Consider the following 25469-nt stretch of genomic DNA (forward strand, 5'->3'; position numbering starts at 1 on the left):
TGATGAAACATTTTGAAATTATAGAGCAAATTAAAGATAAACACGCACACACATACTCTGAGAAAACGTAATTGATTAACTAATACTTTTTCAATACTTTTTTTTTATATATTAAACTCTCCGCTATATTCAGTTGCACATGTGCTGAATAAAATAGTATAATGTAAAATATTTGTATTTTTCCAACAGAAATAAATAAATTCACAACTAAAAAAATTTATTAAACACGTTCTTATTTTTCATAGTTAAAATCTTTTACTGTGTCATTTTTAAGATTATATTATACATATGTATATTATCTCATTTTTCTTTAAATATCTGCTTTTAATAAAAAATGGTTTTTTACTGCTATTTTCTATTTTTTAGCATTTGTAGGCGTTTCAAAATGTATTATTTCTATGAATTAGGAAAGCGCTATAACAAAGTATTAGGCAAATTTAGTACTTTAAATTCAAAAGTAATGATGATATTCTGAAGATCTCATTTCATTATACAAAATCATTCATTTTTTCAAACTAGTTCCACACTTAAATGATTTAAATTCACATTAAACAAAAGTGGATGCTACTTACATTCTGATATTTTCCACCCTCAAATACTAAATTTTATTGCATGAAACCGAAAGAGGACAGCAATCTTTCTTACAAGAAAATGCTCTAAAATATTATTTTGATTTTGCGACTAACGACTGATATATTTCTGTTGGTTTATTGCAAGCTAATAGATTAACTGTCAATGCAGAAATGAATTATGTTGAGAAACACTAAATATTTATTTCCAATAGACTAATCGTAAAAATAATAGATACATATTGAACACCGGATTTTTCTACTTGCGTTTGATCGCAACTTCATCTGTGCATTTCGCACATTAAAAGTCTTTCTTCCGAGTCAATTTACCAATAATAAAATTCCCATAAAAATCAAATAAAAATTTCATTGAATTACAATCAATTTTCAATAATTTCATTTTACGCGTTACAGACAGTTGCCTCAGAATAATCTTCGCATAAGATGAAGCGGGGTAAATTCGTAAAGGGAGAAAGTGCGTATACAGACTATTTTTCTCACAATACGAGCGAAATTTCTTCATTTAGTATGTTTGTTTCCTCGTTTTATTTCACTGTATTCCCTTTTATGTTTCAGCTAAGAGTTCTTGTTTGCAGTATAGAGTACTTGCATAATGTAGTAAAAAGCATTTTATACCAGATTTGTTAATAATTCTGCTCTTGCCCCATTGCACATGAAATAAAGCATCAAAGTATTTAACTTCAAGTTACGCTCTTACCCCATTTTCGGGGAAAGTGCAGAGTAGTTGACATTTTAAACAATTTCCTAGCAAAATCAAAATGTACAAGGAAAATTAAGGTCCTAGTTAATATTAATTAAATAGTAGTAATTGTGCAAAGCGTTCGATATCGACAGCGTTAAATATTTACATAGCAGACTGAAAATACTTACGTTTAAATACCAACTTTACAAAAACCAGTCTATACTTACTCCACTTCACCCTACGTTGTAAATGTCAAAAGTATTATTTGGTAATTTACCAGTTACTGGCAGAATGAACAAGTTCAATACGTCTTTATGTCTTTTCCCTTATTGCCAATTTCCGTTTGAAGCGACCAGTTTTCGGCGAAAAAAAAGGGTTGACAATTTTAATTACAACACGCATCGTAGTACACATGGTCGTCTTCACAATGGACGTGGACAGTAAATAACATTCACGAAACGTCCGGTAAAAATCATTGCTCGGTTTTACGGTTCGCCTAACGATTTGGTGAAATGCGTTGAATTAAAAACCAGAGGAACGGGGTTGCATGCGGATTTCCGGTTGAAAATCCACGAAACGATTCTGATGGCCATGCACTTGCTCGTGACACGATTTTTTTTGTCGATCCGCTGCACCGCGTACACTTTATTTTTCAAGCTGCTTAATCGTTCGAGTATAGATATACCGAAGTATGATATACTTGTTCTATTGTGTACATGAAAAATAGCAATTATTATGTTCTTCTAGAAGCATGAGAGTTCAAACATTGATGAGAATATCATACTTTATTATTATTTCTAATTATTCATAGTCGACTATTCTGTTTTAATAATAACTTTTTAATTTTTCAGATAATTTATATGATTTGCTAAAAAATCTGTTCTTGAAAAAGTTGATCTTTGTATTAAAAGATTGATATTTCGATTATTGTTAAAATTTTTTTGGGCTCAATAGTTCTATAGTTAAATGGTGTGGCAGTTAAACTGCTAAAGAGTCAAATGGTAAAGCAGTGAAATAGGTAAATAATGAAATGGTGAAATAGTTTAATAGATAACCTATCAGTGAATCATAGTGGAATAGTTGAACCGTGAAACATTGAAACAGTAACATAACTAAATAGTTAAATAGTGAAACAACTAAATAGCAAAATAACCAAATGGCGAAACAAATAATTCAGAAGTCAAACGATAAAATAGTTGAGTAGATAAATAATGAAATGTTGAATCAACTAAATAGCTAAATAGCCAACAGAGAAACGGTGAAGCTGCTAAATACCTAAATAGTCAAATGATGAAAGATTTAAATAGCTACGTAGTCAAATGATAGGACAGTTGAATAGCTAAATATTTAAATGGTGAGACAGTAAAACAGCTAAATGATAAAATAGTTAAATAACTAAATAATTAAGCAGTGTAACTGCTAAATAACTAAATGGTTAAATGAAACAATTAAATAGCTTAAACAAAATAAAATATTAGGTTGTTCGGAAAGTAACTTCGTTTTTTCTCAACACAGGATTTAATTGTATTTTTTTACAGCTACCTTCACATTTAAGCCGCAAATCATTATACATTTTAACAACTGATATAGCAAGGTTTTTTTGTGAAAATTTTCCACTCATTCTATTCTATAGTTTTTGGTTGGTGCCCCATCAAATATGGAAAGAGAAAAGCAGCATTTACGGCATATTTTACGTTTTTACTATTGTAAAGGTAAAAATACTGTTCAAGCGAAAAGAAAATTGTCAGGTGTGTATAAAGAAGATGCATTAACAGAACGACAGTGCCAAAATTGGTTATTATTATTGATTTCGATCACTACAGAATTTTTTAAACGGTAAAACCTTCACTTTAAACGAGGAGGCGAAAATTCACTTGCATCAATTTTTTTTCAGCAAAGAACAAAAATTTTATGAACGTGAAATTATGTTACTGTCAGAAAGATGGTAAAGTATATTGCATTTCCATTTTTAATAGAATAAAATATTTATTCACTATAAGAAAATCGTATTTCGTTTCTTCGGAAAAAAAAAACGAAATGACTTTCCGAACAACCTAATAAATTAAATTAAGTAGAAACAATTGATAACTAAATAACAAACTAAACTTAAACGAAATTAAATAACCAAATGGTGAAACAATGGAACAGCTAAATAGTCAAATGACAAAACTGTTAAATGGTGAAATAGCTAAATAGTTAAGTATAGCAGTATAAATAATATATGTATAATGCAAGGAATAAGGTATAATTAGAATTTTCAATTCTTTTCAACCTGGTTTTAATTATCACGGATAATTATGACGAAAAAATGACGGTGTGGAAAGCTCATTTCTATGCTAATAATGTTTGATGCACGTTCTTTTATTTTTGATTTCGAGTGGTAGCAATTCGTACCTAATTTTCATTTATGAATTCTAAATAGACCGAATTTTATGTACTCTTTATTTTATTTGAGGTAAGCGATATTGAATGTATCACTATTATTTGTTACTTTTAAACTAAAAATTGTGAAAGCTATTTTGCTTCTGTCAAATTATACTTTGATATTATGACTTAGCAAAAACTATGTTTTGCTCTAAGGTCCTTTGTCTGACCAGTATGAAACGAATTTGCATTTCTCTCAATATTTTATGGTAATTATACTTTTATAAATTATTAACAAATAATTTTCATACAATAACAAAATTTTAGTTTGTAATGAAATCCTAAAATTAAATTCAAAATTGTTCCGTTAATTGGTGAATTAAAGATTTGTTGATAAATTATTAATAAATTAATAAATTAGTAATATATTAATTAGCAAATTAATCATCAATGGTTAGTACTTCCTTAATGACAAGATTCATGTTCTTAGCTCGTTATCACAATTAAATTAGGAAGTAAAATAAATCATGATTAATGTATGGCATAATTGCATTGTATGCAATCACATTTGTATTATACACATATCATTGATTACAAAAGAATTTATAAGGCATATTACGCAGATGACAGTTTACGGAAATTTCGTCGAATACAATTCACGAAATCACAATTCAACGAAACAATTCGGTGAAAAATACAATTCGCCGAAAAACAGTTCATCCAAATACAATTTAACGAGATACACAATTCACCAAATACGATTTATCGAAAATCAGTTTCCTGAATAACAATTCACCGAGAGCCAAAATTTATTGAAAATACATATTTTGCGTATACCATTAATCAAGTGTATTATGCATGAACAAGTTTATACTCGAAGTCCTCAGATTTAATCAAACATATAACGTACATTAACCTACTCGTATTGTTCATAATCTAACTCAAACGTGATGTAATTGAATTCAATGTAATCTACAGTATTGTAACACCTAACATAATACATATAAACTAATCTGACTTAATCTATCCAAATTCAACATAAACTAATCTGATTTAATCTAACCAAACCAAGTGCAGAATTTGACCTAACGTAATTTAATTTAAACCAAATTAATTTACTGTGGAAATATTCCTTATAATAAAAGACAAACTAATATCAAATAATAACCGAAAAATAACCTACGTAATAATAGGTTAGGATATCCTAACCTAATTAAACTTAACATAACTGGACCAGACCTAACCTAACACATAACCTAATATTAAAAAGCTAACCTTATTATGTATAAGGTGTAATAAGCAATAATATAATAGTATCCAGAGTTGTAGACACAACTTAAACAATACTTTAATTACGTTATATTTATTTACATTTATTTTCGTATTGCATTGTTCTCATTTCATTTTACCAATTCACCAAAAAATAGTATCCTATAGATATTCTAACCTAATTAAACTTAAAATAACTGGACCAGACCTAACCTAACACATAACCTAATGTGAAAAAGCTGACTTTCTTGTATATAAGGTGTAATAACCAATAATATCATAGTACCCAGAGTTGTAGACACAATTTAAGCAATATTGTAATTACGTTATATTTATTTACATTTATTTTCGTATTGCATTGTTCTCATTTCATTTCACCAATTCACCTAAGAATAGCAAGCCGAATTTTGACTTTAGGACATTGAATAATATAGAAATGTTTGTTCGTTTCAGTACACAGATCTTAGTTACACAACGTATCCGAATTTATCGAAGATGGTGTTCACTATATTCATGGTCCTGGTGCCTATACTACTCCTGAACATGCTAATTGCCATGATGGGCAACACTTACGCACACGTGATTGAGCAAAGCGAGAAGGAGTGGGTGAAGCAAGTAAATATCTGTTAAGCGATATAATTAACTCGTGATTTCGAGGATTGACGTGTTAAATTGCTTGCTACCTTTAGTCCATGTACCTAGTGTCGATGCCAGGAATGGAATTACTTGGGGAGGTCAAAGTTACTCACATTAATATTCGGACACTGCTTGTGTATTCATTATTGTATACAGGAAGAAATGATTCATGTATCAAACTGCTTATTTTACAAAAATATGTATCATTTATTATTTGTGAAAGTATACCGGTGTTATATTAATGAAAATACATTTCACATTGTGTGAAAATACATTTCATTTAAAATGATTTATTCGACTAAATATTGAAGTTAAAAGACGTCGTTAATGCATTTTTAATCTGGAATAAATTTCAGTGAAATATATAATATAATTTCTAAATTAATTTCTTCTATACAAATCAACAAACACAGGAATGGTACTGTGTATGAATATTAATGTAACATTATATGTATAGTAGCTTAAATCGTTCTAGTTCTTATTTTGGATTGCGATAAATTTGATTCAACTGATTCTAATAAATTCCGTACATGTTTTAATAATAGTAAAGTATCCAATATGTTTGTAAAATTTTATTGCATGTAAACTGTGGATGTTCATGCATTGGTATAGCGAGGCAGAATGCAAATAAATAACGTAACCTGTGGATTAAACAATTTATGTTTACTTTGCAGAATTTGATATATCATAAATGCATACATTTCGACAGTTTAATCGTGTGCATGTAGTTGCAATAGATAAAATCACATAAATAATTCAGTGAACGATTTCCAGTTCATGAAAATGATTGGTGCCATTGTATACTTCAATAAAGATGTTTTGTTAATGTGAAAGGACGGAAGAGTTGTTAGACAATTTAATCAAATTATTATTTTTGAGAAATATAATTAAATTATTAAATTTGGATAATTGAATAAAATTATTAAATTTAGACAATTCATTAAATTATTAAATGACAATTTAATGGAATTATTAAGTTTAGAAAATTTAATACAATTAGTAATATCTTTGGCAACGCCTGCTTTTACTATAAAAAAATGCAAGAAATGTTTTGAGGTCTCAAAGAATCTTTTTACGAAAACATATAATGTGATAAAAAAAAAACTTAATAAAAAATATAAACAAATTGTTATATTTAAACATACTTTTTGTGTTCTTATCTTCATTTTCTTTTGTTCTCGTCTGCAATCTGTTCTATTTTCCATCCTCCTTGTATTGAAAATACTTAAATATAGTTAATAAGCAAAGCACAAAAACGGCTGAAACGTAAAACTTTTATTGAACAATGTTATTTATAAATAAAAGCAAAGTCTCACGGATTTTACGTCTATAATTTGTAAAATGTTACAATATACATTTTTTTACATGAAATGCGTGAACACAATTATCGTGCCATCATATGGTAATAATTCTATCCGGGAAAGTTATTGTTACAATATTTCGCTTAATTATGTCTTTGTATATTGTATGAATAAATTTCATTCCAAATTTCTTGGTAACTATTAAAATATGCCCTGATCGATACAATTAGTCTAACTTTTTAACGAGTTTCCTTCAGCACTTTAAGTAAGGTGAAAGACAATTTTGTTTTCAGAAACTAAATTATTATATAATTAATATCAAATACGTAAGTATAAATATTTTTGCAAGAAAGTCTAACAACTAAATCCTTTCTTATTTACAAAATTTTTCAAAATTACGTTTAACTTGAAATTATGTGTAATTTCTTATTTTACGAAATTTTTCAAAATTAAAATATTTACATTGAAATTTTGCACATTTTTGAAATTTGGAAATTTTGCACATTTTTCTATTTTACGAAATTTTTCAAAATTGTAAGCGTTTAGATTTAAATTTTACATAATTTTGTATTTTATAAAATTCTTCAAAATTGTAAGTGTTGAAACTGAAATTTTACACAACTTTTTATTTTACGAAATTTTTCAAAACTTTAAATGTTTCAATTGAAATTTGACACGATTACGAAAGACGTAAATGTTTGCATAAAAATTTTGTACAACTTTTCATTTTACGAAATTTAAAAAAAAATATAAGTATTTCGATTATAATCTTATACAATCTTCAAGACATATATGCTTTCTATTTTCATTAAATTGTCATATTCCGTTGTTCGATATTGTAAATACTTCAATGTTGGGTAATTAAAAATTTTTTTTCGTGATGCCTGAAACATTCTGTAAAATTATTAGAACTATGTAATTGTTTTCAGTGGGCGAAAATCGTGGTCTCTCTGGAGCGAGCAGTATCTCAAAAAGACGCTCAGAATTATTTGCAAGAATACAGTATTAAATTAGGACCTGGAGATGACCCGAACAACCCAGCGTCGGAGCAACGTGGTGTTCTGGTGATTAAAAGTAAATCGAAAACCAAGGCAAAGCAACGCAAAGGTGCTGTTGCTAACTGGAAGGTGATACATTTTTCCTTTCATTTTTCTCTTTGTTTTGCTGAATATTTAATACATATAAAATTTCCTTGAAACTATTCTCCTTTGAGAAATTCTTTAAAACTCTCTTAAAAAGTTTACTGCAATAGGTTATTTATATTTAGCATATAAATGACGCAAAGAGAATTGCACTTAAATCAAAACGAAAATTAATAATATTTAAAATAACAAAATATCACAAACATCATGAATAATTTTTTTTCAGAAAAATCAAATAAATGACTTACTTATTTAATAATTAATTTTTTGTACAGTCTCTATCGCTCTCTTTTATCTACTGCCAAACTAATTTCTTAATTTTATTTTCCATAAAATCCTTTTGTTTCTTTAAGTTCTTTTAATTTCACTCAAATTTTCGATATTTCTCGTTGAAATTGCTCCTCAGACTTCTACGTAATAAAATGTTAAAGGTGCAAATTTCTACGCATAGTTATTGTGAAAGAGGATGTTCTTATGTGCATAGTTTTCTTATTTCAGAGCCAGTTATAATTGTTTCCATTTTCTGAAATAGCCTTTCATAGCAATGGTTGGATTTCGTGAAAACAGAATGAATTATTTTTCGTATGTTCCACCAAACGCAGACAGGAAAACGTTCAGACATTGATATTTTTGTTTTGACACTGACTTGCTTTAATGAAAGGTCATTCTTAGAGCATTCATCTGTCCATCGTGTTTCTTTCGAGACAAACAGCATAAAAAAATTATGAATTTTGTAAGTAGGTTGTATTGAAAACTTTTTTAGTTCAAAAATATGTCGCGACGTAAAGAAGTATTCTTGCAATGCAAAAGATGGGCATTCAAACCTATCACTATTATTTATTTTTTGCGATTATTTTATATTGTCCGAAATGTATTTAGACATTTAGATATTTTAGAATCTATTCAAATTGAGCTAATAATTAAATATTTATATTTAATAAATAATGATTTATAATAAAAAACTTCATTTTTGGTATTACCTTTCTCTTGGAAGATTATTTATTTTTAAATATTGTTCAGTACTTGCATTTTTAAATTGAAGTTGAAATATGTTTACCATAAACAATTTAATATCGAATAAGAATTATTAGATTCACTTTTGTTGCCAGTATTATTTTACTTTCTGTACTTATGAAAATACTTCATCTTCAAATTAAGATCGTCATCTGTTAAATTACTTTCTCATTATCAACTAGAATTGTTATTACATTACGAAGTTCTTCTTCCATTAAAGTAGTCCATTTAGCAATTTCCGCAAAAGTCTCCCACGATAAAATTGTTAAAGTTGGAAATATTAAAGTTGTTGAAAAAACGTTTTCCTCTGTTGTATATTTAATACCGCATTTAAAATATCACGTTCGTACTTTTGTTTAAAAATATGAATGCGAAATATGTTTGCAAACGAATAATTTTAAATTTTATTTAAATATTTATGCATATTTAAATTTCTACTTTTTAAATTATAAATCTTGGCCATATCTGTGAACCTGACGTAGCACACCTGTTGAAAATTGCGGTGGTAGGCGATTGTTTGAAATTTCACCACCATTTCCGTCATTTAATATTGCCATAGAGCGTCCATTTTCAGCTGCCGCAACAATTTGGTTTAGGAACGCTGCGCATTTTAAAGGAGAAAATATAATTGTTCCTTTAATTCATGATCTATTGCACGCAACTCGTGCATTCTCATTTTGATTAAACTTTGTTTGGTTCACATTTTTTAAAACTCTTTTGCATAATAGTATTCGACATATACAGACAAAGTATGATTATTTTGACTGTCGTAATCTATTAGCTCACAAGTTATTGTATTTATTCAATATTTGCATTGTATATTGTATTTATTAAATTCCGAAAAGAAGTTTAAGGAGTGTGACTGGCGGCGGCCATCTTGTTTGTTTACATCATCGTCTGTCTCACTTGTGCACCTTCGAAAATTCGACTTTATTCAGTGTAGAGTATTTATTGCTGTCTAAATACTCAACCAGAGCACCCTGTAGTGAAGTCCACTGATGGGTGCTGTACTCGTAAAAACTTCATTTTCGCAATATTCGAGCGTCAAAGTCGAATCTACGAAAAACGAGTCGTCTCTTTCATACCAATGCGATGTGCGAAGGAGACGAGGCGATTTCGTAGATTCGACTTTGACGCTCAAATATTGCGAAAATGAAGTTTTTACGAGTACAGCATCCATCCGTGGACTTCACTACAGGGTGCTCTGGTCGCTTTAGTCAGTAATAAATACTCTATACTGAATAAAGCCGAATTTTCAAAGGTGCATAAGTGAGATAGACGCTGATGCAAACAAGCAAGATGGCCGCCGCGGGATACTCTCCTTAAAGGAAAATGATGCTGCAAGACGAAGTTTAATCCTCATTTTAATAGTTTACTGAAATATGTTGTTTCAGAATGTTAATTTACATTTAAGTACGTTGAATTACGAATCCTGTACAACTTTCGAATGTCAATAGTTAAATTTTGCTGAACTATTCCTAATGAGTCGTTAACTGATTAGTAAAACGACAGAATAGAGATTCATTTGTCGAGGACTTAAAGACTTGGAACTTTTGAAACCGTTACTACATCAGAGTCTTAATATGTAATTATACTTTCATTCCACATTTGATATTGTATAACACGGATCGTTTTACATGCGCTGTCATCTTTTCTAAAGATGAACAGCCTTTCTGAACGTATCTTTCAGCAGCTTTCAGTTTAAGCTCGCATAAAATTCAGAATGATTGTTTCCATTACATTCTGAAATTCTTAAAGTTTACATGGATATTCTCTTTATTACACAAAATCAATCAGTATTGTTATTTTGGCTTTTATAATTCCAAAAGGCTTTTTTTATTATCTTTACTGTAATTTGGAACAACTTCATGTTAAACTTTTGCTAGTTTGTAGGAATTTTCGTTTGATATTTAGCGATAAAGGTATATTGTCAATTTTCTGTATGCAGTTGAAAATACTTCAAATTTTTCCAATTTAGATAATTTTCAAGTAGAAAATAAATTAATAAATGCTCAATTTCAATTCGAGTAGTTTTAAATCAAGTTGTACATTAATGACTGATACAGATTTTGAGTCATTTTTTTGCCAGGACGAGGAAACTCATCTTTTCTTAAAATTTTGGCTTGAAAATGGAAGTAAACTGTGCTCCAGCTTTTCACCTCTTTACGTTATATTGAAGGAACCTACAGGATCATTCGAGCCACGTGTGGAGGAAACTCTGTTTAAATTCGCTACATTTATGTTGCAGTCTCAAAGTTAGGGAAACTTACAGCTCAGCAATCCAGAAGTTGACTTTCAGGAATATTTATTCTGAATTCTGAAAATAATAGCATTTTATTGTTAGATTCATGGATAACCTTAAGATTTACACGAAGTCTCGCTAAAAATAAGGACAATGAAATTTTAAATATGCTAAGAAAGATAACTAATAAGCCAATGAATCAACAGATCCACGATAACTTTAGTACTATTAAAATATATAGAGTGTTCCATTTAAGTTGACATTGTAAAAAATCTCGAAGACGTGAGATTTAAGAAAAATTCTCGATGTTTACGAACACCCAAATTAATTTAATCGTAATTTTTCACATAACTAGCACCTATGTTGGTTTCTTCAACTTCTTCAATAAAGTAAGCTCTGATAATACTGAACTCACTAAAATATAAATTGAAATGTATATTTTACTATATTCCGAACTTTATTTTTCAATAATTGCTACTTTATTTACATTTTTATTTTAAGCGTTAATAAAACCAATATAAAATAAATGTTTTCAAAAATTAATTGTTTGTTTTTTTTTTTTAATAAAATTCGTTGAGAAAATTTAGTCGAAAAGGTAAAATGAAAACGTTTAATTTTCAGCATGCAATTTATTGCTTCAGGCGTTATTTTACAAATGGTATTTCCAGTGTTGATTACTTCAGTAACCTATTCAATCAAAAGTTCAATTTCACTAATTTCATTAATATACAGCATACGTAGGTAATCAATACTAAAGTGCCTTTTTTGAAAATACAACACGGGGTTTTTCGTAACAAGTGTAATTTCCTGAAAGGGGTTGTACCTAAGTCGATTCTGAACTTTTCCTTTTGCGATGCATTTGAGAACCAGGGAATTTGGAAACTTGAGAATTTACGAATTTACAATTTAAGAACAATTTTAAAACTTTTGGATTTAGGAGTATAGGAGCTTTGGAATATTGACAATAGAATTACTGTCAATAAAGATAGAGATACGAGAATCTAGGGATTTGGGGGTATAAGAATCTGAAGAAGAAATTTTGAAATGCGAGAATTTCGGCACGTTAGAAATTGGAACCTTGGGAATTTGTGAATCTAGGAACTTGCGAACATTGGGATGTTGGGAGTTGGACATCAATAAATGTGGGAATCTTGGCATTTGCCGGTATAGAAATGTAGAAGCGTAGAAGATTTGAAATATGAGAATATCGAGACCTAGTTATTTAGGAACTTGGTTTAGGAAGATTTGGGAACACCACAATTTAGGAACTTCAAGATTTAGAAACCTAGGAACTTTGGGAGTTGAACATCTACTGGTATATTTTCTCTTCGACCGACTTCACACGCTATCGTTGGCTGATTTTCGTTAATAATTGATAAACGAAACCTCAAACCTCATTTTCGCAGAGGAAAATGTTGTTTAACCAGTTAAGTGTGTTTGACGACTATATCCGTCATGGAGATTTGGCAGAATTTTGTGTCATGGCAACTATATCCGTCGCGCGTCAAATTTTGCTACAATTTGATATTTAAATTGTAATTTTGGCGAAAACTAAATTATATTCGTAAATTGTCATGTGTTTAAAATGTTTAGAGGTCAACACGAAATGAAATAAATAAATAAAAAATGTAAATGATTTGAGATGGATTCATAAATTTTTCAGAGCTAACTCGTCATTGGTTGATTATTGCGACACACACTGGTGCACGCTTTGCAAAAACATTGCCACAGTTAAGTGGTTGAAATCACCTCTTGTGTAACACCCTACCAAGAGTTACACTAATTGTAAGACTCCCTGTATAATGATTAAGTTTCGATATAATTTCGATTACCTTTCAAAATCTAAACAAGGTTTTAAATATGGTAAACTTTGACCGGTAAAATTTACAGAAAACTGGACTTTATGTTGATATTAAAAGGGGAATATTAATATCAAAATTGATAAATATTCAATTTGTAATTCTTCAATTCGAATAAATTTCAATTTGAACTTGTTAATCCATCAAGAAAGTATAGGAATATGGAGTGGTTATTTATTTAAAGTAAAATAGAAACTTATAAAGGACATGACCCAAGTGTTACACGCTAATTTTGATGAAACTTTTATATGTTACAGAACTTGAAAAAAATGTTTGACATGCATTGTTTCATGTGTGAATATGTATTTTGAAGTGGAAAAAAATAATCCTTAAAGTTGGGGTTGAAAAAAATATTTTCACAAATATTTCGGAAACTATTCGGGACATCACCCAAGCGTTACACACCAATTTTAATGAAACTTTTATATGTTATAAAACTCGAAAAAATATTTTACACGTATCTTTTTTTATCGACGAATATCCACTTTGAAGTGGTGAGAATAATCCTTTTTGGTGAAACAGTTATTTTCACAAATATCTCGAAAACTATTAACCCTAGATAAAAAATTAAAAATATAAATTTTTCCGTTTTTGAAAGCTAATAATATGGCGTAGATGGATTTTTTAAAAATTTGTTTGTTTAAGAAATATGTTGAAAATTAATATTGTATTGCAAATTATTTTAATGATATATTGAACTATTTTAATTAAATTTGAACAAATTTCATAAATGTGAACTATGGGTTTGAACAAAAAATGTAGATAAATTGAAACTTTTACTTTTTTTCGTGCAAAAAATATTATTATGGTTTGAGTTATACGCACACTTTATACCTTCTGTTCGGTGCACGACTGGTTTCTATACATAATATTCTGGAAAGTGTATTATATTACACTTTTTATACTAATTTATTTAAAAAAAGAACTTGGAGGTACATAGGTGCCCCTATAAAACATGAGACGCGAGATAAATACATATGTATTCGTTTGCTCGGCGTTATGAGCGCGTACTGAGGGTAGTATACGATGTCCAAAAGATCTAAAAGTGTTAATTGTATTTCTGTGAAGTATAATATCATCACGATTAATTTAGATTACGTGCAATTAAAGAAGTTGTTTCGATTCATTGAAAACTGCCCTACATCTGTGAAAAACATAGTAACTCTGAAAATACAATTTCTTTATAATTTTGAGAACTAAGACTTTTATTTGGAATTGATTTTCTAAACTACTATAAACTGTAGTAAACGTAAAAAATGTAATGAAGTTCTGTATTATAAAATTGAAACGGATATTAGTATTTGCTAGCGCATATTTTGTAAAAGTGACATAGTTTCTATTTGAATGAAACTAAAGTCAACGGGATTATCAAAATGTTCCGGTCTGTTACTGATGTAACCACACCGTAACCATGCGTACTCATGTTAATATATAACCATACAAACAGTTTTTTATACCTAGTGTAAGACGAGGAAGAAAATGATTGAAACGCTAACTGAGTTTGGTTTCAAAAATACTATACTTTTTCTATAAGCCGATTCCGTGGGCGAAGTAGTGTTCTCGAGAGAAGAATGTCCTCCAAAGGTCTCTAAACGAATGCCCTCTTCCCGTTCTGCGAGGTTTCCTAGTCCCCGCGAAACTTGAGGCCCCAGGATTGTTTTATGGCCCGGATGTCACAGCGTCAGGCCCTTACCCCGTAGTGGTCGTCGTAGGACGGCCATGTGCCCGTCGTCCCTGCTTTATTAGGATGGGTCACTGGGAATTTTCTAACAAGAGGTGCGGGCAGTTGATTATGAATTAAAGAACGCATCTTTATAATTGTGTCCCGTACGTATAAATTACTATGTAAATTTAACGTAAGTAAAAGTGTAGGATATGAGAGTGAAGGGGGAAACAAAAATATATTTAATGGGAAAATTAATAATTTATTTAAGAATAAATACATACACAAAGAAGAATAATACTTCGAGCGGCACTGCTATCCGCGACTGTTTCCTTCAGGAGCGCAAAAATACGACTGACTCCCAGAATTTTGTAGGTTGCAACCCGTCGTCAATAAAAGACTATTGTTTGCTTTATGGAAAAAACCCACGGTCATGGTTACATTATGGAAAAAAACCTACGGTAACGGTTACATTTATGGAAAAATCCTACAAAAGATTTGGTATTTTTTGCGCAAAATTTTTCCACATTCTATAACCATATACATCCGAAGATTGTATCAATCCAGTAGAGTTTTTGGCAATGCTTAAAGCTGTCAAAGTTTTATTTGCTGAAGTAATATTTCTTATCAAAATTTGATCGTATCCGGTCCATGGGTTCAGAGAGTAAGACACTATTTTCGAACGATTTTCGGAAAAATACTGCTTCTAACCATTGTTTGAAAAGATCTTCGTTTCATTTATTTGATGTCGATACTCTTATAACAACATTAGACTCCGTCACCATCCTACCTAAGTCTGAAAATATTTTATTTTGTTATAATTTCGAGAAGAGTGATTTTTATATTGAAACGATATTCTGAATTATTGAGAACTGGTAGTAAATATGAAAAGTGTATATGTAAATTACTAAAACTTCACCGTGTGTGTAAATTTTCGGCGAATTGTTTGTGCCCATTATGCAGTTGATTAATTCAAACGAGAACTGCGTGCTAAATTATAATAGGATCAGTGCGATATTATTGTCCGTCAAATAGAATAGTCACATCAAATAGTAACGCTCAGAATTAGCTGTAATCCCGTTCTGGATAACGTTAATTATTTCCATAGCCTTCTCTACAGTAATGTAAATGTCAATTACCCTATTATCATTGATTTAATAATAGTGCAAGAGTTAATGAGTTTAAATTTATTTATATCTCATCGAAAATATTAAACAGTTATATCTTTATTGTATAGGTTTTTGAAAGCGTAAAAAGCTTGCACAACTTGATGCAACATTAGTTTAAAATAACACACATACCACATCAGTTTCAAATATAACATTTGATCAAAATTAATACATGAATATTTCGTTCATGGTTTTATTAACACTATTTCTGCCATGATTTTATGTATACCTATTTCGACCAAATTAAATTAAACATTTAATTTATTTCTTTCTTAAATTTTCAATTACTTTTTTCTAAGTCACAAACATTTTTACACTTTTGTTTAATATAAATACATTTAACCAGTTAACTGTGGCGATCTTTTTGCAAAGCGCGCACCAATGTGTGTCGCGATAATCAAGCAATGACGAGTTAGCTCTCAAGAATTTATGAATCCATCTCAAATCATTTACACTTTTTATTTATTTATTTCATCTCATGTTGACCTCTAAACATTTTAAACATATTACAATTTACGAATATAATTTAGTTTTAGCCAAAATTACAATTTAAATATCAAATTCTAACAAAATTTTACGCATAACGGATATAGTCGTCATGACACAAAATTCTGCCACATCTCCATGACGGATACAGTCGTCAAACACACTTAACTGGTTAATTATAATGAATAGTATTCATTGTATTTATTAACATGCTTCGTTTTGTGTTATGCCTCCTTTTCATATTATAAAACGTACGATTTATTCTTGCTGAAATTTCCACTACCTAAACTAAATTCTACCTAACCTTCCACAAAATTATATAAACTGTTATGACGTCCATGACATAGCTACATAACTATAAACACCACAATCATAACTATCACTTGTACACTAATAAATTGAATTAAGTTGAAATAAGTAATAAGTTGAACAACAAATTGAAATAAGCTAATCATTTTTCATATAAGTATTTTGAAAACAGTTGATAATATAGCAGTTAAATTTTCGACGAATTATAATGGACTTATTAATGTCTGTTCATAAATGTAGCTTATGGATAAACAATGATCTATCTTTCCCTATTTTTTTATGTTTACAGCGTGTCGGAAAAGTGACGATCAACGAATTAAGAAAACGTGGAATGACGGGAGAAGAGTTACGACGAATAATGTGGGGTCGAGCCTCTTTTTCGACACCAGTTAGAGTAAGGTAATAATGATATTGAAATCTTTTATACTTTATATTAAAATATTGAGTTGAAAACTTTTGTAGTTTCTAAGAAAAGATTCGACTGTTAACCTAAATTTTGTATTTGAATGTCTCCTTTATCTATGTAATCGATTGTACCTCATTTATATCTGTACATGAAATCTAATTGTACAACGTATTACAACGTTACAAATATTATTTAATCTGTTAAAATTACTCTGATAAAAAATACACAATCATTTTACTTAACATTACAATTTATCACACAACTCAAAAGTAATTATATTAATAGTTATTATTTTATTGAAAGATTATTAATTGTTTTATGAAAACATTATTTATTTTTCTCTTTTAATCATGTAGTTAATTATAAATAATCATAATAATTTCTCTACTTAAGTATTATAAAATATTAACGATAAGATCGGAAAAATTATAGTTACAATTAGAAAAGCATAGTCATCTATTTCTTTATTATATTATCGAATATTCTTTTTCTAAACGCATAAATATTGCAGCTATTACAGACTTTTAGTCTAACTTGAGTTCGAAGTTTACAGTCGAAACGTGAGTATACCGTGAATTACAGGTTTTATCGATAAAAATGATTCATGGCACTGAATTTCCGTGTTAGATACTAAATAAAACATATTAGGATATAGCTGTCATTAAATATTTAAACACTTCGCTTCGAGAAATGGTGCAGTAAACTTTCGGTATATACTGCGATTCAAAACTTTCAAAGTAATTATATCTGCTTATTAAACAAGCAATACTCTATTAATTATAATTGCAAATTTTAACGAAATGTATTCCAAGTAACTTTGTAGGAAATAAGTTATTTCCTAACCTTACTTTTTATAAAATATTTATCTTTTATTTCCAATATTCCTTGTTCAAAGATTAAAAGAAGATTTTCACTAAAGAAGGGTAAAATATCTTAAAGTAAAATGAAAAGCTTATGAATAATGCTTTCGAGGAATGACAAATACTCAACATTTATTTCTAGGTTATGAAATATAGAATTTATCTTCATAACAAATTGAAGTGAGGAAATAATATTCCATATTTAACAAAGTTGATTGTAGTGAGAAGATAATTGCACCATATTTAATAAAGTTCACCGTAGTGAGGGAATAATTTCCCCATATTTAACAAAGTTCACTGGAGTAAGGGAATAATTTCCTCATATGTAACAAAGTTCAGTGCAGTGAGGCAAAACTGTAATATTAATCGTTGCAGACCCGGTTATTTCCAGAATGAAAAGAACCCAAAAACCGTGTGTATGACAAATAAATGAAAAATACTACATTTTGAACTGAAAAAGTTATTAATGTAATATCAATTTCTATTCTTGACTCTAAAAATTTACCAACATATAAATACATTGTGTTCAAAAAAAGTTTCATAAAATGTTTTTAAATTTAAAACAAAGTAAACGTTTCATTATAATACACAGAGATATCTTTTTGTTATTTTTAAATTAATATTTGTCATTTATAATAATTTATATACTAATTTTTCATTTAACTTTGCCATTTATAACAGAAACCTTTATAGTTTACAAAATTCGGTTTCTATAGTTCCTTCCAAAATTTTAATTCAAATTTTCAACAATACATCTATTTAAAATATGGATATTCAGTTTATTTATTAATTTGAACAAATGTATTAGAATTGTTAATGTCGTATAAGGTTTAAACACGTTTCACTAAAAGTTTTAATTAAATACAGAAGAAAAATTGCTTTTAAAGTTGCGGATATGAGACTAAAATTTTTCGGTTCGTGGAATACACGTGTCCATGAACACCGTGAATATAAATTTCCAATCGTCGACCTTGCACGGATGATTCAGACCCTGCCACAACGATGCTTTTTATCACCTGTGTAATTGCTTGCCCGTTTGCACTTCTAGCAACATTAACTTTCCGAATGGTCTGGAAATTTCAAGCGAGATATGCAGTAATTTTGGAACAATATAATTGTTGACTTTATTGGCTTAATATCACTTTATATACAGTAATATTAAATAACTAATATTAAATATTATTAATAATTCTTAATTTAATTTTAATAACTTTTATTTTAAATATTTCTGAATTAAGTAATTTTAAAAACTGAGCATATCAGTTATGTAATATGTGAATTAATTAACCTATCAATTACGGAATTTTTATTTTTGATACTTTGGTGTATTAAGGTTAAAAATTGAATTACGAGACGAAATTTAGGTTACTTTAGGTTACTTCTAATTGAAAAATATAAAAAATAAAATGGGATATTATTTTTTAATTATCAGGTAAAATGATGTATTAGTAATCTCACATACGAATATACTAAAAAAGCAAAAAATTCGAATAAAAGTTTAGAGGCGATAAAAGATGATTTTACCGCATGGGCTGGAAATTTGTCAGGCAACATTGAAACGAAAAATAATTTTGAAAACTACAATGTAAGTGTCTACTGAATACACACTTTATTTAATATAATTCTACTGCAAGTGATAACATTCAAATCTCTTTTTTAGGGAATGCGATAGCAAATGGGTTAATCATACGTGTATAATAAAATTATTTAATTTAACTATCTTAATTTTGTAACAAATTATTTACTACATGCAAAGAAATTTTAACGAAAAAGAACGTAAAATGCAATTACTATTTTGTTGCTTCATATTTTTGTGATAGTAGTCATTTTGGCTACATGACATGAAAGTTAATTAAAAATGTTTTTAACAGGATCCTAAAAAGAAAGTCGCTGTTCGTCGTCGCCTGTCGTTTCCCGAATTTCGATGAAATATCAAATATTACGTGTATAAGTATTAGATTTTAATTTATTTAACTAATTTCTTTTTAATAGTCTTATACGATAATAACTGATATGGCTATGAGAAATGAGATTAATTCTAATATTAATTCTACGATGAATAAATACAGTGGTATTCGTTAAATTTTATTCTACAAAGGTTTTCAATACTAGTTATTTACGAAGATCTTGTAGAATAAAATTTATTTTACAGAGACTACATAATATAAAAAATTATTTTTGTTAATGTTTTGTAGATTTGTAGAATCTCACATTTAATATTCATAGTATTTATTAATTTTAAGTTGAGTAACTATGATGACATAGTTAAATGAATTCTATATAATTTGTTCCTTTCTTTCATCCGTATAAAATTAATGTAAGTTACATAAAAAATTACGTCGTTTTTTTATTGTTTGTTTATATGTTTCTGTATAAATTCAGCGAAAGTAATACGTACAACATAGTGACGTATAATAATTTAGCTTACAATTAAATTTTAATTTTAAATACAGGCTTAAATAGATCAAATTATTCTTTTAATGAAACAATAAGTATAACAAATTTAATTCTAAATTCAGTTACGTATAATTAAAGTCTGTGGAGGATTATATGATCCAAATGTAAAAATAAAGAATTCATACAATTTTTTATGTAAATTAAGCATTCTTGTTTGGAATTTATTTATTTTAGATTATGGAATTTATTGTTACTCTATCAATCATAAACTATAAATAATCACAGCTACACCACAGAACAGAATTTGAATCAATTACGAATGCGGAAAAGAAAGGTTGAAAACATAGTTTATCGGAATGTACAGTAATTAGCAATAATAATAATTTTTTAAACAGCCTATTCGTGTGGAAAAGCCAAGATAAAACCTATTTCATTCTTTCGTCATACTGTAAAAGTTATAAAGATACGTTTCAACGAATATGTTACTTAGTTTTATGCTTTGATGGTTTCTATTAGCTACTGGGAGGCCTAGGAAAAATGGAGGAGAGGGAGATGCATTTGCCCTTGCCTTACTAGAATTCTTTATAATTTATAGTGCCAGATGATAGAGAAGTACAAATATACAATTTTTCTTTACAGTCCAAATGTAGATGAACCTCAGGTTTCAGCGGTAACTGCTGGTTTTGGGGATGCATTAACAGCAGCACTGGACGTTATGGCGTTTGCCCATGACTTGGACCTCTCCACTGCCACAGAATCGATTCCTACTAATATTGACGTAAAACAATCGAAACCAAAGGTTGTCAGCAGCGAACAAACCAAATTAACGACAAATAATCAAGAAAAACCATCGATAACAGAAAAAGCTGCCACGGAGATCGCGAATAAACAAGTAAACGCTAAAGATGAGACCAATAAGAAACCTAATGAAGTTGTCGACGTTGAGAAAATGAATGTGAAGAATGCAAACAGTGAGTAACAATATTGTCATAAATAATATTAAAAATATTATTATTATTTTAAATGAAAGTTATTATTAAGCTATTTATTTCGAAAGCGGCGACTTGTGATTTGTTCGTTAACTGTACTCACATGTGCCTCTTGATGTTAATTCTTATAAAAAACATTTTGCGGTTAAGTATAGTAAGAGTATATGATAATTTCAGACATATAAATTTTCGCAGTCATTTTGATAGATGAAAAATTTTGAAAATGGCCTAAGTTCAATGTATTATTGATAATATCAACAACTACAGACTTTCAAATATCAGAACGCAGTGATGCTAGTAATTACAATTTATAACTGGAGGACTTTGCTGAGTCCATAGTCGCAAGTTGCCGGCTCAGTCGGTACGCCGGTTTCGGACTCGAGGTCGCACGCAATACAGATATCGCAAGGAGGAGGTAGAAGTGGAGGAGCTGAAATAATGACAGTTGCCCGATAGTGAAGTCAAACAATTGCAGATTCGCACTCCGTTCTTCCCTGGCTAGAAACCGGTAACTCGAGAACACGCTGCACTTCTTCGGCGGTTGGATGCCCTCGTCTCGTAACTGAGCTATGGCTTAGGGTTGATGGAATATGGAGTACGGGTGCGACAAATGAGCTGCAGATTCACACAGCCGTTTGTTTATCCTCCGTTGAAGGAAGGGGGTACAAAAATAGCAAAAGAGCGCTGGCAGAGTCACTTGTGAGTCGCCGATCGGTTCGATACACACGCTATCGCTTTACCGAACGCTCTCCGATGTTTATACTCACATCATAGCCTTATATATCGTTCAGGCACAGTTTCTTCGAGAATCGCAATCGCGGCAGTCTTCCTCTCCCGATAGCTCTCGGTGTCAGTGGTAAGAGTTCGCGCCAAGACAATACTTTAAGCCCCCCTCTTTTATGAGATGCGAACTTTAGAAACAATATTTTTCCTTTATTCTCGGATTCGGAAGGTTCATTCTAAGGCTCTATTTACAACCGACTTCTTTACCTACTCCTATCTATTTACAACACTTACAAGCTAACAAGGTACACAGTGTCGCTTACATGCTCGATCCTAACTACTTACAGGTTATGATTAACGCGGTATAGCTTACAAACTACTTAGAAACTACTTAAGTCTACAGGACCCTTGGAGGTCTGCACGAGCGACGATCCGTCATCTGTGGCGGGAGGGGGGCTGGGCTGGATGCGGACCCGTAGTTGTTGGGCTTTGACCCTTTTCATCGACACTGGTTGCCCATCTGGCAATATAAGGAAGGTGAGCCGGGACAGATCTACCATAAATTCTCCCCGGTGTTAACCGCTGTGGTTGACGTATCAGTGGCGAAATCTGGCGTAATGGTTGCGGGGGTCTGGTAGTTTAAGCGACCCGATCGTAGCGTAGGGACCCCTAGGTTTGAGGGGCCTAGCGAACTTGTTCTTCTTAGTTCGTGTATGGTCGGGGTTGGTGGGACTGGTGGCAGGAAGGTTTCCTCTACGGCTTATGGACCGGTGTTCCAGTCCTGAAAGCCGGATGTGCCCTGGACTGTCGCACGACTCTCCCGGTATGGCCGCTCGGTATGGCATTTTTGCCGGAGCTTGGTGGTGACCTAGTGCTGGGCGGCGGGAGACCTTCGTCGTCCCATCAGCTGGGCTACTGGCTGATCTGATGGAGGCGCTGGACGAGGTGCGTCTACCTATGGAGCTGGCGGCTTGGCTCCTGGCAAAGATGGTGGAGGCGTCTATCCGTGGAACTGCTGGCTGGGCTAGCTCCCCAGTGGTCTGCACGGTTGCAAATTTCGGGACGCCTGAGCGCCTTTTCGGTCGGTGGCAATACCTTCGGCGGTTGACCAGTGGCCCTGTGGCAACAATGATGGACCAATGAGCCGTCTTAACTTTTCGAATCCTTGGCCGGGCTTCGGGAGGTCGATGCTTTGCGCACTTTCCTAGTACCGTAGGCTATTCGTTGCTGCTTCTCTTTATTGCTCTTCGAAGTCTGTACGAGCAATGAGTCGAAGTCACGTAGCTCTTCGGTTTGTATTTCGACAGAATCGATGGTGGGATAGAGTTTCAGGTCCTGCAAATACGTGCGTAGTAGTCTTTCTCGTGGCCCCTGTAAATGTACTACAGTAGGCCTGTGATACCGCATGACGCGATATGGTCCCGCCTATTCAGGGGCTAGCTTGGCGTTGATCCCTTTTTCCGCGGAAGAGAGTGGGTCACATAATGCTGTCACCCATGGCAAGAGTCCTTTCCCACCGTTGCCGGTTATAATACTTGCTCTGGCAAGTGTAGATGCTTGAAAAAACACGACGGTTTGATGGCGTCCTGAAGGTGCTCGATTGCCTCCTGATGGCTGTGCAATCGCTAGTGGTCCGGTGGTGGCTGGTTTTTCCGACACACAAAGTTCCCGTTCGTAGTCGAAGTATGCTAGAGCGTACCCCATCCAGTTATGGTTAATGGTATTGTACGCGAACGCCAATTCCATGATTCAGTGATCCCAAGTATGGTAATTATTCTGGGCGTATTAGGTGATTATCGTTTTGACGATTCAATGGCTCGCTTTTCTCCATCGCAATCCTGTGTCAGGACGACCACCAAACCTTGGCTGCTGGTATCTGTCTGCAGAATGAACGGGCGGTCGAATTCCGAACATGGTAGCGTCGGCGTCTCAGCCAGTTGATGCCGCAACTTCTACAAAGCCACATCTTCTACAGCGGCCAAGTCTCAGCGTTGAAATTTCTAGAGCAGGCGGTTGAGCGGGGTTGTCAGGTCCGAGAACCGTAGTATGAATCATTTGTATCAAAACACAGTTCCCAGAAACTAGCACAGCGTCATCAGGTTAGTTGGGACCGAAATTTCTGTTATCGTTTGTACCTTCCCCGGGTCTATGCGTATTCCTTGGCCGGTGACGACATGCCCCAATTCGGTTTGGCCGAAGTGCCATTTTTCCGAGTTAGTGCGTAGACTGGCAGCGCAGACTCACTTGAAGATTGCCTTGAAGTTTGCTACATGTTCCTCGAAGGTTTTTCCGACGACGATGATATCGTCGAGATAAGCAAAGCTTCGTGGGGTCAGTCGAGGCTCGATAACCTTGTTTAGCAACCGCTAGACTTATTGTGAAGTCGGCCGTCCAAGGACGGACGCGACTATGTCACCTCGCCCTTACGAACATATGCAACCGTGCTTTTATCCACTCGGCAAAATCCAGGGCGTCGCACGACCGTTTTTGCGAGCGAATCTTTTGCTCACGGTACCGATCACTGTCGTTGACCGCGTTCACGGGGAATCACGGGGAGGCCGATTCGTTGCGTATAGCCTGTACGTACACCGTCTATCAACCATTAGAACGTGGCTGGAGTGAAGTGCAACCAAGGTGGCATCACCGTAAGTCCCGCACGTGAAAGCGGCGATCGCGAGTCTAGATGGACTGGGCCTCCTACAACTTCTCCAACGTGGCTTCACCAACGTGGCAGGGGGTAGGCATCCTTCTCGGTCTGTTGATTTGATCAACCTGAAGTTCGAGACTGCTGCTGTAGCAAAAATTATGCTGTGTTTTAATGCTGTGTATAATTATTATATTACAAGTTATGATGTTCATTACTAATAGTTTGTAATCGTTCTGTGTTTTGCTAATTATAATATTCAAATTTCGATTTCTGCGTATAGAAGTTTAATTTCTTAATAACTTAATATCTTAATATTTAAATATTAACACCCATTTTTTCAATAAAATTCTTTCAGAATTATAACATATGGCGATAATAATATGAAACTGAGGGAATTTTCTACAAATCTGTGCAGATCTATCAGAACATACCCGATTTGTGTTTTATTCATAATTTTTATTTGTACTTTAAATTTGAGTTAAAGCGATTGCAAATTTGAAAAAAAGCGCGCTTAACTCGTCCATCAAAAACTAGTACGTAAACACGCTTTCAATCCGAATCAGAAAAAATTTCATTGATTTACTCAGTGAACCAGTTTTTCACTAGTTTATAGTGCTATTGACTACTAAATCAGTGAATTTCACGTCGACCCAGCGACAGATGTAACGCCATTGACGAATCAGTGAAATATACTAGTACCACATCGTGGAGTCAATTCGAA

The 25469-nt window shown here is 31.7% G+C and overlaps 1 protein-coding gene across 2 annotated transcripts in view; it reads left to right on the plus strand.

The window, feature by feature from the left end:
- The window catches only part of iav (transient receptor potential cation channel subfamily V iav), a 152711-nt gene that overhangs the window by 108880 nt on the left and 18362 nt on the right, over window positions 1–25469 (plus strand). For both annotated transcript variants that reach the window (XM_003704618.3, XM_076541342.1), the window contains exons 7-10: window positions 5359–5520; window positions 7772–7969; window positions 17016–17125; window positions 21029–21360. In XM_003704618.3, the coding sequence (XP_003704666.1) occupies window positions 5359–5520; window positions 7772–7969; window positions 17016–17125; window positions 21029–21360 (802 nt within the window). The remainder of the gene's footprint in view (window positions 1–5358; window positions 5521–7771; window positions 7970–17015; window positions 17126–21028; window positions 21361–25469) is intronic.

The sequence above is a fragment of the Megachile rotundata genome, chromosome 2, assembly GCF_050947335.1.
Source record: "Megachile rotundata isolate GNS110a chromosome 2, iyMegRotu1, whole genome shotgun sequence".
Lineage (NCBI taxonomy): Eukaryota > Metazoa > Arthropoda > Insecta > Hymenoptera > Megachilidae > Megachile > Megachile rotundata.